This window comes from Xiphophorus maculatus, chromosome 18 (assembly GCF_002775205.1).
Source record: "Xiphophorus maculatus strain JP 163 A chromosome 18, X_maculatus-5.0-male, whole genome shotgun sequence".
NCBI classification, from domain to species: Eukaryota; Metazoa; Chordata; class Actinopteri; order Cyprinodontiformes; family Poeciliidae; genus Xiphophorus; species Xiphophorus maculatus.
Genome location: NC_036460.1, coordinates 32,380,337 through 32,395,756, shown reverse-complemented (window position 1 = coordinate 32,395,756; position 15,420 = coordinate 32,380,337). Strand labels below are relative to the sequence as shown.

At 39.9% G+C, this 15,420-nt stretch overlaps 1 protein-coding gene across 3 annotated transcripts in view; it reads right to left on the bottom strand.

Moving 5' to 3' along the window:
- Positions 1 to 15,420, bottom strand: part of sorl1 (sortilin related receptor 1) — a 194,641-nt gene that overhangs the window by 31,728 nt on the left and 147,493 nt on the right. For all 3 annotated transcript variants that reach the window (XR_002754350.1, XM_023351415.1, XM_023351416.1), the window contains exons 36-42: positions 13,858 to 13,970; positions 4,977 to 5,081; positions 4,818 to 4,884; positions 2,692 to 2,768; positions 2,507 to 2,597; positions 1,220 to 1,407; positions 616 to 735 (exon numbers count right to left, since the gene is read on the bottom strand). Coding sequence is in view for 2 of the 3 variants with exons in the window: in XM_023351415.1 (XP_023207183.1) it covers positions 616 to 735; positions 1,220 to 1,407; positions 2,507 to 2,597; positions 2,692 to 2,768; positions 4,818 to 4,884; positions 4,977 to 5,081; positions 13,858 to 13,970 (761 nt within the window). In the remaining variant the exon portion in view is untranslated. The remainder of the gene's footprint in view (positions 1 to 615; positions 736 to 1,219; positions 1,408 to 2,506; positions 2,598 to 2,691; positions 2,769 to 4,817; positions 4,885 to 4,976; positions 5,082 to 13,857; positions 13,971 to 15,420) is intronic.

Here is a 15,420-nt window from a genome sequence, read left to right as displayed (position 1 = left end):
CCATTTCACTCTAGCTGGTAAATGAATAAAGGTAAAATAAAAGGATAAAAGACTAGTGAACACTAGATTCTCACCGGGGTTGTTAGCCAAGTTGTGCAGCTTCTTTTTAATATCCCCATTTTTAGAATGACTATTTTAGAAATGCAACCTAAACAACTTTAAAATTAATTCTTCACTCTGACACTCCTTGCCACACTTCAACCACCACCTGCAGCACTACGTGACAGTGATTCCGTTTGTTTCTGAATTAGGGAGGCTCAACACGGAATAAACAACATATGTGCCTAATTTCCTTTTGGATGAGCCTCTTATTATCTAACATATGTCACAGTCTTTTCAGCAAGAACAAATTTGATTATATAGCAAGTGTGAAAACTGGGTATCGACTAAAATATGTCACTTTACTCCAGACTTCAGGGAGTCAACACATCTGGATATGTTGTCTGACTTGACTGTTGATAGCTTTTATCAGTAGGGCTTAATATTGTGGATTACCCATAATTCAAAATGTAACACAAAATGAAAGAAAAACAAGGGGTTCAGCAAGCCTGAATATTTCTTTTATCAAGTAACATCCGAAAGGAATTTTACAAAGAGTTTCCAGGACCGACTCACCAGGAAGAGATACTGCTCATCGCTGTCAACAGTCACAGAGAGGCTCAGGGATGTGCTTTGGACCTGATGAGGACTGCGGTACAGATCCAGGAAAGAGGTGGCATAAAACACACCATAAACCTGCACACACGTGCACGCACAAAAAAATAAGACATAGTTGTCCCTTCATGTTACTGAGGTGATCTAATACCTCTGGTTAGGATCTGGTTAGGATCAAGAATGTTTCCAACTATAGTTTACAAGTAGGTTTTTAAAAAGAAATAGTAATAAACCAATTATTCTCTTTAGGATAGTGATTCAATGTGGGATAGAAAAGCACATTTATCAGTTTTTTTCTTCTTCATACCTGCATGACCGAAGTATTGAATTACAGATTGTGGCTTCAGGCTTGGAATGTGATAATGAACACTTTGGATTTAGTACAGATGGTTTGGTTAAACAAGGACAGGGAGAAAGACAGAAAAAGAAAGATTGATAGACAGAGAGAGATATATAGCGAGATAGAAATAGAGACAGAGAGAAATATAGAGCGATAGCGACAGAGAGAGAGAGGTAGTCAGAGAAATAGACAAGTGAGAGAGACAGAAAAAGAGACACAGTGTACCAGTGGAGCGGAGTCAATGCTGATGCTGCATTCCACCGCTGTCTGGTTAAGAGCCTTGGCTTTGAGGAGAGGGCGCTCTGGCTGGGTGCCACGGGTCTGGTAGTGTGACAAAGCGGTGGGGCTGTCTCCTATACTGGTGTGAGCCCAAACAGCCACCTCATACACCGTCCCCGCTGTCAGGTTTGTGGCTGCCAACATAGCAGACTGTTTCAGACGTACTGTACTGGCAACATTTATTGACACTCCTGGTAAAGATGTGGGAAATTGATCTGTTATTGGAGCAGCATCACATCTTGTGATTCTAAACTGGAATAGAATCACAACAGTTCTGTGTAAGAAATGTAAGAAACAGGACAGCTCTTTTCCTGTAATATTTCATAAGGTTGGAGAATATAGATAGAGACATCTTTGACCAAATGGTTTATCTATTTCTCTATGGGGACTGACACAGCCATGGAAGACGGTTAATTTTTGTAAGGAGAACTTCTCTAATTTAGCCACATTTTTAACAAAGTCCAAGGACATCTAGAGGAGAAACCAGCCCCAGAGAATCATGGATACTCCACTGTACTTCACAGTAGGCAGTGTTTTTCCATTTGCTCTTCGTTTCATATCACAATATTTTAATCAGTTTTACTGACCTTTTTAAGTTGCTCTGAAACATCAGTGTAGCATTATTATTATAGCGTTAGCACAGCTAGTATACGGCATCTTTTGACATTCCCTCTTTTCCTGTCCATCTGCCTCATAGCGAAAGTAACTCCGAACAACTCTGTTTAGCTGTAAAGAGCTATCTCTTTAGCATAGATCACTCTGCCAGTAGGGGGCAGTTACCTAACTCCAATTTTAACTCTTGGTTTCAGTAGGGCATTCTTAAATATACATTTGAAAATATTCTTGAATACAATTATTGGGTGGTGATTAGCCGTACAGATGGCCTACTCACTTTAACTAAAGTAGCTAATGTTATAATGCATGTGTTATAATGATAGCAGTATAGACAGTGTGCAACAGAAGTATATAATGCTGCTCTTCTAGCAGCGGCACTACAATAGCAGCTGCTGGAAGTTTTAAAGTACAGCTACAAAATCTAATACTTAAAATCAATCATTATATTTGCTGATAAATGTATTTAATTTATTTATTAAATAAATTTATCGGCAAATACAGTGATTTATTTAGCATAAGTTTTTGCAATAGAAGTTGAATTTATCTGAAGACTGTTTTGTACCAGACATGCTAATTTCCCTCACAACGAAAAAGAAAGACAGCACAGAGGAAGATTACCTTTAAACTCTCCCTGGGTGATGTTGTACATGTGGCTCTCTTTCACATGAGAGTCAAACTGCCAGTGCAGGTTTACAATGTAATATTTGGTCTGGAAAAGAAAAACACATGAGGTCCATGAAACACTGTACCCAGAACACAGTTCGCTTGTTCAAAACCTGAAGGTGATAAAGAGAAGCGCTTACTTCAGACTGGGAGCTGAGGCTGAATGACATGGAGTCAGAGGAGATATTGATAGCTTTCACTACAGGAGGAGGCAGAGCTGCAGCAGACAAAGAATGCATCAGACACGCTCCATTATCAGTCAGATTCTGCTGATGTGTGAGTTAGCATTGGCTTATAGTCTACCCACAGACCTGAGAAGGATCGTATGGAGTCATAAATGGGACAAGGAGACAGATTTTGTTGGAGCTAAAGACATCACAATATTACATCATGTACTGTACTTTTGTTGATTTTTATTTAACTTTGATAATGAAGGACAACAAGAATATTACCAATCAGCTTTGAATGAGCACAGCTGTAGATACAAGGCTGTGATAAAGTATTTGTTCCCACAGAGATTGCTTGTTATTTTATTAGCACCTGACAAAGGGATCCTGAGTAAAGACAAAAAGCAGTTTTTGAATGATCATTTAGATGAATGAAAATTAACCTGATCTTATGTAAAAACATATTTATACCCATTGTTTAATCAAGAATTAGCTGGTAGTAACCACTTTGTTTGGTTCAGTTTTTTATTACTAAAAGATCCACATACACACTAATAGCAGAGGTAATTTTTGCTTAGCGCTTTTGCCCTGTGGGCTGCCACCTTATCGTGGTGAAGGGGTTCGAGTGTCCCAGTGATCCTACAAGCTATGTTGTGTGGGGTTTCTTGCCCTTACCCTGTCTGCCTTGGGTAGGGTCACCCAAGGCAGACAGATCTTAGGTGAAGAACTAGACAAAACGCAGCCTGAAGACCCCTTATGACCAGCAATTGAAATGAGGCCATGGAGAAAAACTTCAGCACGGCTTTGAGGCGATTCTGGTCCACCATCCAGCGTCTCAGGAGGGGGAAGCAGTACAGCACCAACACTGTTTATAGTGGGGATGGTGCGCTGTGGACCTCAACTCGGGACGTTGTGGGCCGGTGGGCTTCGAAGACTTCCTCAATCCCACTAACATGCCATCCAGTGAGGAAGCTGAGCCAATTGCAGTTTTCTGGCCAATCACCGATTACCAATTTTTAAAAAAGCCTAACTTACCGATTCCGATAAGTTAGGAATTGGTAACTTATCAGTTTTTTGTCTAAAATGTTGCTCAATATATCAAGAAAGTTGCTGAATTGGTAAGGGAGTGGGAGATTTGACAGACAGATTGGTGCAGCGTCTGCAGTGAAGTGGGCACTGTACCAGTCCGTCATGGTGAAGAGAGAGCTGAGTCAAAAAGCGAAGCTCTCTATTTACCGGTCGATCTAAGTTCCTATCCTTATCTATGGTCATGAGCTTTGGGTCATGACCGAAAGAACGAGGCTGTGAATACAAGCCTATGAAGAAAATAGGTTTTCTCCACAGGGTGTCTGGGCCCTTCCTTAGAGATAGCATGAGAAGCTCAGCCATCCGGGAGGGACTCAGAATAGAGCAGCTGCTCCTTCACGTCAAGAGGAGCCAGTTGAGTTGGCTCGGGCATCTAGATAGGAGGCCTTCCTGGTGAGGTGTTCCGGGCACGTCTCACTGGGAGGAAGCCCCAGGGAAGATCGGGAATGCCCAGGGATTCCCCCAGAGGAGCTCGAACAAGTTGTTGGGGAGAGGGAAGTCTCCCCAGCCTTCTTAGGCTGCTACCCCCACAACCCAACCTAAGTAATAAGTGAGAGAAGATGGATGGATGAATGGCTTTTGCTAAAGTTAAAAATAGTTAAATTATAAAGCGCTGGGCTGTTTTGTACCCTTTCAGTTGAATAAAGTACAAGATATGTGTTGAAGTTTTGGTTACTGACTGTTAAAAAGTCTTTAAGTAGTTAAATATGTAATTAAATGTGCTTGGATAACACCCCACATTTCACATCTGGTCTTAATTTGTAAGGTAGTAAATTTGTGCAGAACTCAATGAGAAAAGACTGACTTCATTTTAATCTGATTTCATTTAAAACATCTGGATTAGATATCCGGTCGTTGAATGGTGCACCAATCAGAATCCAGTAAAAGTTTAATAAAACCAAAAGCTCCAGTGTACCTGGTAAAATGTTTGTAACGTCTTGGCCAGTAGATGGCAGTGTTACACAACTCTAAGAACTGAGTTCACCTGATCCTGTCAGAGAATATCAGCATACCTTTCTGGGGAGTGATGGATTTAATCTCAGTCCAGTTTCCAACACCTCGACTGGTCACTGCAGCCACCTGGAAAAATGTGGAAATCCATAAACAATGAAAGAATAATGTCAACGTTATCTTTTCCTCTCTGACTAGAACAAGCCAAATCGGTTGCTCACCCTGAATCTGTACAGCGTGTCAGGCTGCAGCTCTTTCACCTCAGTGATGTTCTTGGTGGATCTTTGTGATGTCCAATCAGGAACCTTGTCCTCACTGTAATCAACCTGTCAACATGGAGGCGACCAGTTAGGGCCTTCGGATTGCACCCACATGTAGGAGCAATCTTGTAATTTTCCTGTTTTGGGACAGGAAGATTGGGGTAGAAGGGGTGTTCCTAACTACTAATTTCCCAAAATACTTAGGGAACATTTTTTGCCTTTAATGTTTATAGTGCTTAAAATAAAAAAAAACAATCACTAATTACAGTAGAATGGAATTTAGTGTCTTGCACTGTGAAAAGAAAATGCTGAAGTTTGGATGTGACTCCAACAAAAATGTTGGCTGTTGAGGCCCTTCCTACTTTGAAACTCAAAACTTGGATCTTGAAACTCATAATAATAATTTTGATATTATTACCTTCAAAGGTAATAATATCAAAATCATCCAGTTGACCTTGATAATTACTGTCCATGCATCTCAACATTTTGAACATTCTAAGTTTAGATTTGTGGCTAATTTCTGGATATAAGAGTCTAACCCATAGTGTAGAAAAAAAATCAAACTTTTAAAGACAGATTTACTGAGATTTTTCAGATTCTGAAATGAAAATTCAGACTTCAAAGGACAAATAACCTGTTGTAAAAATATTTAGGCTTAAAACCAGTAATATATCTCATAGGAAATAAATGAATAATTATTTCATAAAGATTGCAAAACTCACTTAGGAAAATTCACTAATTATATTTAGAATTTATTGAAATGCATTTTTTGAACTAACAGGAAGTTTTATCCTAAACAGGAAACTGAACTGTGAAATGTTTTAAATTGGTTGTCTCGGCAGTTTTTTCTGTTATTTTCCTGTTAATTCCTTTGTTGTTAGTTTCTCTGATTGGTCCTCTGCGGTGTCTGAAAAATAAGCTGATTCATTTTTGAAGCTCCTGTCTCTACACTACCCTTTTCTAGAAAGAAACTGATGATAGATCTCATGCATGAAAAAAGTACCAAAGTCCACAGCTGTTTGCACCAAGTTGGCCAACAGGACTATCAAAACTCTGAGTTTGAAGATGACCTGCAAAAAGCATTTTGTGCATAGTGTCCTTGTTTGGTTCTGCCATACCGGCTTCATTTACTAAAGTAAATGGGAATTACTGAAAGGGCCTTTTGAGACAAAGCTGAAGTTGGTTTCTGATTGCAGCTTCCAATTTGGGAAATGGCTAAAGGACAATTCCATCAAATTTTTCACTACCTCCAGCAGCTTTAATCTACTCTAGTTAAAAAAAAACTACCACACGTAGACTCTTTAAACCTGGACTGGATTACTCTCAACTAACAGAAAATTTAAAACCATTTTTGTGAATTGTGAAACTTTTATCTCACTTGTGAAACTTCAATAAAGGGAGGTTTCACCACATTTTTGAATCTGGATCACACTAGAACAGCTCTAATTCCAAAACTAAAACAACTAGACTCTTTAATACTGGACTAGATTATTCTCAACTAGTAGCATAATTTATAAAACCAAATTTGGGATTTGTGAAACCTTGAAATAAAAACTTCAAAAGGGAGGTTTCAGCCCTTCAGATTATTATTCACACTCATTCCATGCAGTTATTTTATATGAGGAAACCCAACAGGTAGCATCCAGTCATTGGCGTGCTACATTCAGTCTTTGTTATGAATGGATCCATAGTGAACATCATTTGCATTTGTCTTTCACTTTGGAGCAAAAACTTATAGCAAGCAAGCATGGAGCGACAACAGAGACCAAACACTTCCTTTAACTGATCTACTTTCAGTGTAAAAGAAGAGCAAAAAGGTAATACCAGAGTAAAGAAAACAATATTCCAGTTGATGCCACCTCCAAGAACATATCTATTCTGCTCTCCTTGTGTGTTTATTAACACAATTTAGCAGTAAGTCTAACTCCAATAGAATGAACGTTTGAGTCAGGATGCAGGTTCTTTACTTCCACTTTATTCTGGTGACCCAAGCACTCGCATAACATGGAGTAAACTAACATAAATAAAATAGCCACATTTATTATGAGTAGAAAAGAGTTAGAACAAAGAACACATTCTTAAATAAGATATTGAATAAAATCTACTCTTGAATATTAAATGAAAACTTACAGACGGTGATGTCGATGGCGTAAACAAAAGGCTGATTGTGACAGATTGACCTCCTCATGTGTGACTGAGTAAAAAAAAACCTAACAAAATGGCTGACTTTCTGTCCCAGACCAACCTTGACCTTCAAAATAAAACCCTTATTATTCTAACACAAAAATTAAAACTAAGAACCTATTTTACAATAAATTAAAGGGCAGAACACTCCCTGCCTGGTATCTGCCAAGATGCCACATATCAATACTTAAAACAAACTTATAAACCTGTTAGTCCTCATTCTTTAAAAGCATAACAACTTCTGTAATAAGCCTGATAAACTTTTTGGCCAGTTTACTTTTGTTGATTTGGCGCTTTTTCTGTAAGCTAAAAATGAATGACAGGAGTTTGAACCTCCCTTAGTTCTAAGAGCTGTCGTTTGGATCCCGGCGGAGCTTTTTACCGTGTGCGGTTCTGTCAGGTCGTCGGTTTATGAGCTTCTTTGATGTTTCTCGAACTGGAAAGGTGATGCGTCACCTGTCGGCTGGCATCTGCCGCTCTTCCTGAGCGTCGCACTTAGACTACGGGTTAAACAATTTAATCTAGTCAAATTTAATCTAGCCAAAGTAGAGTGGAAATTAAGCAAATATTGTTGCTTCACCTTCTCGTCCTCTGGACGTCTAACACCACCTGAATCTGAAATCAACACTCTCCTCTTTCCGTGAACCACAAGGGTAGGCTCTGCTTACATGTCTTTATTATTTAGCATCGTCTGAAAAAAAAATGTCCGCTGCTCTTGTGGTTTCGGTTTGTGCTGATTTTTGCGCATTGGGGAGGTTGTTGTGCTCTTGCAGGTCAGTTTCAGTGATAGTTTTGTGTTACCTTCCGATCTGTCTGACCTTTTTTTTTTTCAAACATCTGCTGGTGTCAGCCAGCGGGTTACCCGTCAGCTGTTCAGTTCACGAAACCACAAAAAGGCTGATAAACCAGCACCGGCCAGAACCGCTCACACTGTAAAAAGCTCAGGCGGGAGCTTGGAACTACTCCCGTAGTTCCAAGATCATGTTAGCTTACATAAAAACGCCAACCTGTGAAATAAACAAAAGAAAACCGACCAATCAGATTTAGGCTTTGGCATGCCCCACCTCACCCCTCACCGACTGACACAGCTGTGTGTACAATATTTTTTGACACAAAAGATTTTTTTTTTTCCACAATTTTGCTAATAGTAAAAAGGGTTAGATAATAAAACAATAACTATTCTTTTCTTTTTTTTATTCAAAGGAAAATCTCAAGGTACTCAGTACATACAGCTGTACAGCTGCAGCTGCATCAATCCATACTCTCAATCACTTGTGTTCAATTTAGAATCACACAGAAAAGCTCCAAAAGGGAATCAAACTTAAAACTCTGTGAACTAAGAACTTCTGATCACATAATAGCAATTAACCATAGCTGTCCTTATTGATAACTATTGTGAGTAGTCCCTAACATTAATATGATCAGGTACCATGTAATCATATATACATATATGTATTATTGTTACAAAGACTGAGCCAAGAAAATTTATGCCTGTATCAAACAAGTAGCCCTTCGTGTTACTCTGGACCCGTGAAGTAGCTCCCAGTCTCAAAAAGGTTGGTGACCCCTGGTCTAAGGAGTCAATGACTTCGATGTGGAATGCATGTGTAGCAGGCCTTCGGAATCTACAGTCGGATTTGGCTCAATCAGTAGGCTTCCTTTGGGAATATGATCTCCCTTTGAGAGAATGTCCAGCTCTTCAGAGAAGGAGACTTGCTGCACAGCAAGAATAATCGCTGTTGTGGCCTTCAACAACTCATCAGTGGTGAAAGGTTTTGGACACCATTGCCAACCACTACATTCTGTGGTCCTTCTTTCCTTCTTGAAGGAATCCTTAACATGAATGAGTGTTGTAACTGCTCTTTGTAAAGACTTCCAAGAAGAGAATTTTGTAAACCTCTGAGGATCCAGTTGGTTGACCTTTTGACTTGTGACACAGCTTGTTACTTGTGATCGAATTTCCACATCGCAGTCTGGATCGATGAGCTCAAAGGTCTCTTGCTGTTCAATGGTCGTCTGTGATTTGCGTAAGAACGCTGGACCTGTGAGCCAGCTGATCTTAGTGAGCTTTGAGGCTTAGCCTGACCTAGAAGCATAGTCAGCTGGATTATGCTCCGTAGACACATACTTCCATTAGTTTGGTTCTGTAGACTGGCATATTCTCTGTATCCTGTTGTGGACATAGACATAAAAGCGTTTTGACTGATTATGAATATAACCCAGCACCACTTTACTGTTGGTAACAGCATCAACTTGAATTTCAATCTCTTGAACGATTAGTTTGGCCATTTCTACAGCTAGCACTGCCTCACAGAGTTCTAATCTGGTTTTGGTTGGTTCAGTTGGAGGAGCAAGTTTAGCTTTTCCAAAGACAACCCACATCTATCTGGCCGTTTTCATCTGTTATCTTCAGGTATACTACGGCACTGATTGCTTTGGTCGAAGCATCTGAAAACACACATGGCTCTTTCCAACTGGCATTGGAGCAAGAAGTAGTAGTATAAGCTTGAGGAATGTGAAGATGTTGCAATTGCTGTAGCAAATCTCTCCATGCCTCCCAAACCTCAGCTTTGTCTTGAGGGAGTGGGCTGTCCCATTCCGTTCCATCCATGCTGAGCTCCCTCAGCAACAACTTGCCATGAATGCTTACAGGAGCAACAAAGCAGAGAGGATCGAAGAGACTGTTTATGGTGGAAAGGATACCACGTCTGGTAAATGGTTTGTCACTGATGGATACTTGGAAGGTGAATACATCCCTTTTGACATCCCAACTCAATCCAAGACTTCGCTTTGTGGGTACTACATCTCTATCCAAGCAGAGATCTATAATGCCCTTAGCATGATATTCAGTTGGAAATAGTCTTTCCAACTGAAGATTGGATGCTGTTGGATGTGATCTTGTGAAGTGTTAAGTTTGACTCTGAAAGAGATGCTTGGGTTTTCTATAACAGAGAAATGACCTCTTCTTCTGTTGATGAGGAAACAAGGCCGTTGTCAACGCAGAAACCAAACCAAACGCTCTACGAAGCGTTTGGTTTCTGGCCCGTTTTGTTGCTCTCCCTTCAGTGCAGTTCTCCTGAGACAATACTTTGCCACAGCTGGAGAAGGGCTGTTTCCAAATACATGAACCATCATCTTGTACTCGATGATGGAGTACAGGACTTACTGGAGTCATTATCTCAATACCAAAGGAAGCTTAAGTAGTCTCGGTGATCTTCTTTTATAACAAAACAATGAAACATCTGTTCGATTTCAGCCATGACTGCTACTCGTTCTCTTCTGAAAGGAATGAGAGCTCCCAATAGACTGTTATTCAAGTCTGCTCCGCTGCGCAGCGTGTTGTTTAGGAAGATGCCATTGTATTGAGCACTTGAGTTGAAGACAACCCTGATTTGTTCAGGTCAAGTGAAGAGAGGTGATTCATACCTTGTTCACGATTGTTGGGCAAAGGCGGCCTAGGGGACTTGAATGGAAGTGGAGCCACCCAACTGTAGGAGTCGTCCTGAAAAACCTCATTGTCCATTATTTGCAGAAACTGTTTGTCTTCTATGGAGAAGTCCTGCTTATTATCATCTGCTGTTCTCTTAAAGACTGTGAGGGCGAGAGAGTCGTAATCCACCACAGCAGTGTGGTAACTGTGAGATAGTCCATTAACTGGGCTGAAGTTGACCATTTGCTTGAGATAGATGTGTTTCTCAGGGTCTGAACAGTAAGGGTCTTCCATCTTCTAGAATGTTTGTCTTACAGTTATGGACAATAGGCTTATGGACCTTTCCCAAACACATATCACCCATTAACACCCATCCGAGGTCAAGATTTTGTGCAAAGGGAGCATACTGGGTAAACCTTGACTAGATAGATTTTTTTAACAGGATTGTGGTGAAGCTGTCACCACAAACTTCAGTGCACAGATGATTTAAGAGTGGTGCTGGCATAGTGTCCTCCTTTTCAGGCTCCCCGCCATCATCTATCACAGGACTTGCAGGCTTGATGGACCAGTGGGGTGGACCTGGGTGAAGAGCCGCGATGTGCTTATCACTATTGCATTCATCACATTTCAGTGTGACTTTGCAGTCACGAGCGAGATGACAAGTGGACGAGCAGCATTTAAAACAGATTCCTTGATCCTTCATGTAAGCCTTACATTCTTCTATGGTTTTTGCCTGAAGCCATGACACTTCTTTAACGGGTGAGGTTTGTTATGGATGGGGCAATGCTTGGCCCCATCACTTTTAAGTAGTACTTTGTCTTGTATAACTCCAGGAGAGACTTTAGTCATGTGCACTGAAACTGGGGTTCTGAAATTAATGTGATGTGAGATTGGATTTTTTGGCACAGAACTGCTTCCAGAAAGGGCAAAGCTGGGATCGTTTCTTGTTTTGGCTTGGTAGCAAATGAAAAAGGTGAAATAGGAGAAGGGTGGGTAACCAACCTCGTAGTCCTCTTTATACTTTGACACCCGAGCAATCCATTTTTCTTGCAAGTTGTGTGGCAACTTTTCCAGAATGGGTATGATGCCAAGAGCTGTGTCCAAGTATGCCAAGCTGGGCAGGTAGCCATCCTCTTTTGCTTAGAGTAGCTCCATCAGCAGATCCCCGAGCTCTCTTAACTTGTGATTACCTTTGTTTGTGATTTTAGGAAAGTTGTCTAACTTCTTGAAAATAGCACTTTCTATGACTTCTGGAGCACCATAATATTCATCCAGCCTGTCCCAGGTTAATTATGTGCATTGTTTGAGTTGTCAACATGAACAGCTCTTAAGCGTTTGACATATCCAGAAGAGCCCTTTACCAAGCCATTTTGAGACTAAATCCAACTGTTCACTGGCAGTGAGGTCCATATCTTTGATGGTGTTTGAGAAAAAAAAATTCCATGCTATGTAGGACTCGGGACGATCATCAAAGTGTGTTAAACCAGTGCTCACAAGCTCTTTGCGTGCCAAATACTTTGCCATGTTCATCATTACTGAAGACTTTGGTGGGTTCGTGTGAGAAGTGTCAGAGTACTGTGGAAAAACTAACTTGGTATTTGGCCGAAGTATATTGGACTTTGGTTCTTGTAAGTGTACCTCACTTTGAACTGGGAAGTTGTCTTCTCTAGCTAGTTGAGCTGGTGTAGTCCAGATGTGAGCAGTCCGAAATGGGTTAGAAGCTTTTGAACTTGGTTGTTGCTGAAATGGTGGAGGCCAACAGTCTTTCACAATATACTCCTCTTAATTAATGTTCTTGGTTGGTGGTTGTGGGTTATTTTCACTTACACGTTCATGTGTATTCTGGACCACGCTGGGAAGGCTTTTCCAACTGCAGTGTTCTTTGTTCTCTAAATCTGCTGCTGCTTCCAAAACTTCGACTTGGGCAATAGCAGCTGCAGGTTCCTTTTCAAGATTAAGAGCTTCAAGGTTGGCTTCTAGTCTAACTTTTTAAACTTTAATGCTGATCTCTCTCAGAGCAAATGAAACACATACAAAAACTGCTTCGGCTTTGCCCCTAGCGTGTGCTGCTGCAGCACCAACCGATGACATACTTGAGTGTTTTGAACTGGAACCAGTACTTTTACTGCTTTTAATCGACAACCCATCTTGAAAAGGCTTCATGTCTTTTGATCTTGCTCCTTCGAGGTGTGCTTTCTCCATATCTGTTAATATAGCTGCTTTAATGCTGTTCAGCCAACTGCACACCACCTTTTACTATTCTGCTCTAGTTGTGTGTTTATTAACACAATTTAGCAGTAAGCCTAACTCCAATAGAATGAACGCTTGAGTCAGGATGCAGGTTCTTTACTTCTGCTTATTCTGGTGACCCAAGTACTCATATAACAGAGTAAACTGTAACATAAATAAAACAGCTGCATTTATTATGAGTAGAAAAGAGTCAAAACAAAGAACACATTCTTAACAAATAAGACATTGAATAAAATCTACTCTTCAATATTAAATGAAAACTTACAGACGGTGATTTCGATGGCTTAAACAAAAGGTTGACTGTGACAGATTCACCTCCTCATGTGTGACTGAGGAAAAAAAACCTAATGGCTGGCTTCCTGTCCCAGACCTACCTTGACCTTCAAAATAAAAGCTTTATTACTCTAACACAAAAATTAAAACTAAGAACCTATTTTACAATAAATTAAAGGGAAGAGTATCAGAGATAAAAACAATGCAATACCAAATCTTCCTACACTGAAGATAAAAAAGAAAGAAAACAGAAAACTAACAGTAAATTGATATAAGATCAAAATAGCGTACATTTCAGAGAAGTTCAGTTCTCACATGGACCAGATGCATAACAAGTGTTAAATCGCCCATTATTGTAGTTTCACAAATCAGATAAAAGTTTCACAAATCCCATACATGCTTTAAATACTCTGCTATTAGTTGAGAATAATTCTACCCAGGTTTGAAAAGTCTATAGGAAGTGAAAAATGAGGTGTAATCGTCCTTTAGCTATTTCCCGAATCGGAAGCTGCAATCGAAACCAACTTCAGCTTCGTCCTTTTGAGGGTCTTTCGACACATAACACATAAAATGATTTCTATATAAAAGGAATAACCCAACAACTATGCATAAAATGTCATTGATTACCATCTTCAATATTTTCAAAATTAAAAAAAAAAAAAGAAAACTGGACAAATTGAAACAGTGTGACTGAGAACCACTTACAATGTACTCTCTGATAAGACCATGCCTGTTGTCAGGGGGGCTCCAGGAAACCTTCACTGTACCATCCTCATTACTGTCACAAGTCAGCTGCAGGTTCCTGGGCGGGTCAGGAACTGACCCACATTAACACACAAACACATATACAGTCATCAGGAGACAGAAAAGTGTTGGACATTCACAGTGAAATTGGCTGGTGACTGGAATTGAGACATTTTTAAGTTAAATGAAGGACTGGCTGATCAGAAACATCAAAATCAAATTTTCTAATCAGTGAATACACAATATCAAGATGCCACTCAGGTAGAACACTCAGGTTCTACCACTTTTGGTAGAACTGCTGTTAGTGAAAGAGACTCAAAGCCAGCTGCTTTAAGTGCCTGTAAGGGGTTTGAAATGATTATGTAAGATGATACTAAGATGAAAATTTCAAACCCCTCCATGATTGTGGGAGAACTTGCAAAGTTGCACAGTGTTCAAATACTTATTTTCCTCACTGTATTCTGCAGTAGCCCCAGTGTATTTGAACTGTTTTGATCACGTACTGTATGTCAGGCTGTGTATGAATATTTGTACCACTTGCTAGAAAAGTTACCCCCTGGATTCAAATGTGTTGTCTAACTTCAGACCTATTTCTAAATGACCATTTATGTCTAAAGTTTTGAGAAAGTTGCTTATGTTCAACTGCAGACTTATCTTGACCTTGACAAAACTGGTGAAAAATTTCAGACTGATTTAAAATTGTGGCACAGCATTGAAACTGCCCTTTCAAAAGTTTTAAATTATCTTTAAATTGGTTCCCGTTCTTTTCCACTGGCAAGTCGCACATTAACCATTTAATGTACGGTCCAGTTCTACCCCAGGTAGTGAACTTTTCCATCATACAGTCTCTTTCTCACTATGGTGGGTGGGACATGAGTGTGCCGTAACTGTGGTTAACTCTCCCCTTATGTTTGCAGTAACACTCAGGAATTGACTCAAATAAACCCAGATATTTCATTTCTGGCTCAAACATAAAGACTCAAATCAGCTGATTATTTTGGGGTACGAATAAATATAATTACATTCTGGCACTTTATTATCTTAAATGTGCAATCTTTTGGATTTAGGTAATGTAATCAAAAGAGAAAAACAGTCACGCATGAACTTTTTTTTTTTTTATCCAAAGGAAAAATAAAATCCATATCACAAGCTAATATTATGTAGTTCTGGTGTTTCACACTGTCTGTGTAAAACTGTAGCCAAGTCAGAAAGCTGACCACAGCTTCACTGTTTCACTCTCTTCTTCACTGCTGTCTGATCTTCAAAGCGACTAACTGCAATAAGCAGAGCTGCTAAGTCTTGTCCATTCTGCTGGAAAACTTACAGCATGTGTTCCAGGCGTTGATCCTGATTAAATTCATAACTGATTCTCCGTACTGAGCAGCTCTTTGATAGCAGACATCATGTCAGCAGGCCACAGCTTAACTTTAATGTTTGCAGTTTTCAGTGACATACAGTAAATCACAAGCCAATCAACGAATGAGGTCAGCTGTCAATCAAATCGTTTCTGTGCCGTACCTGACT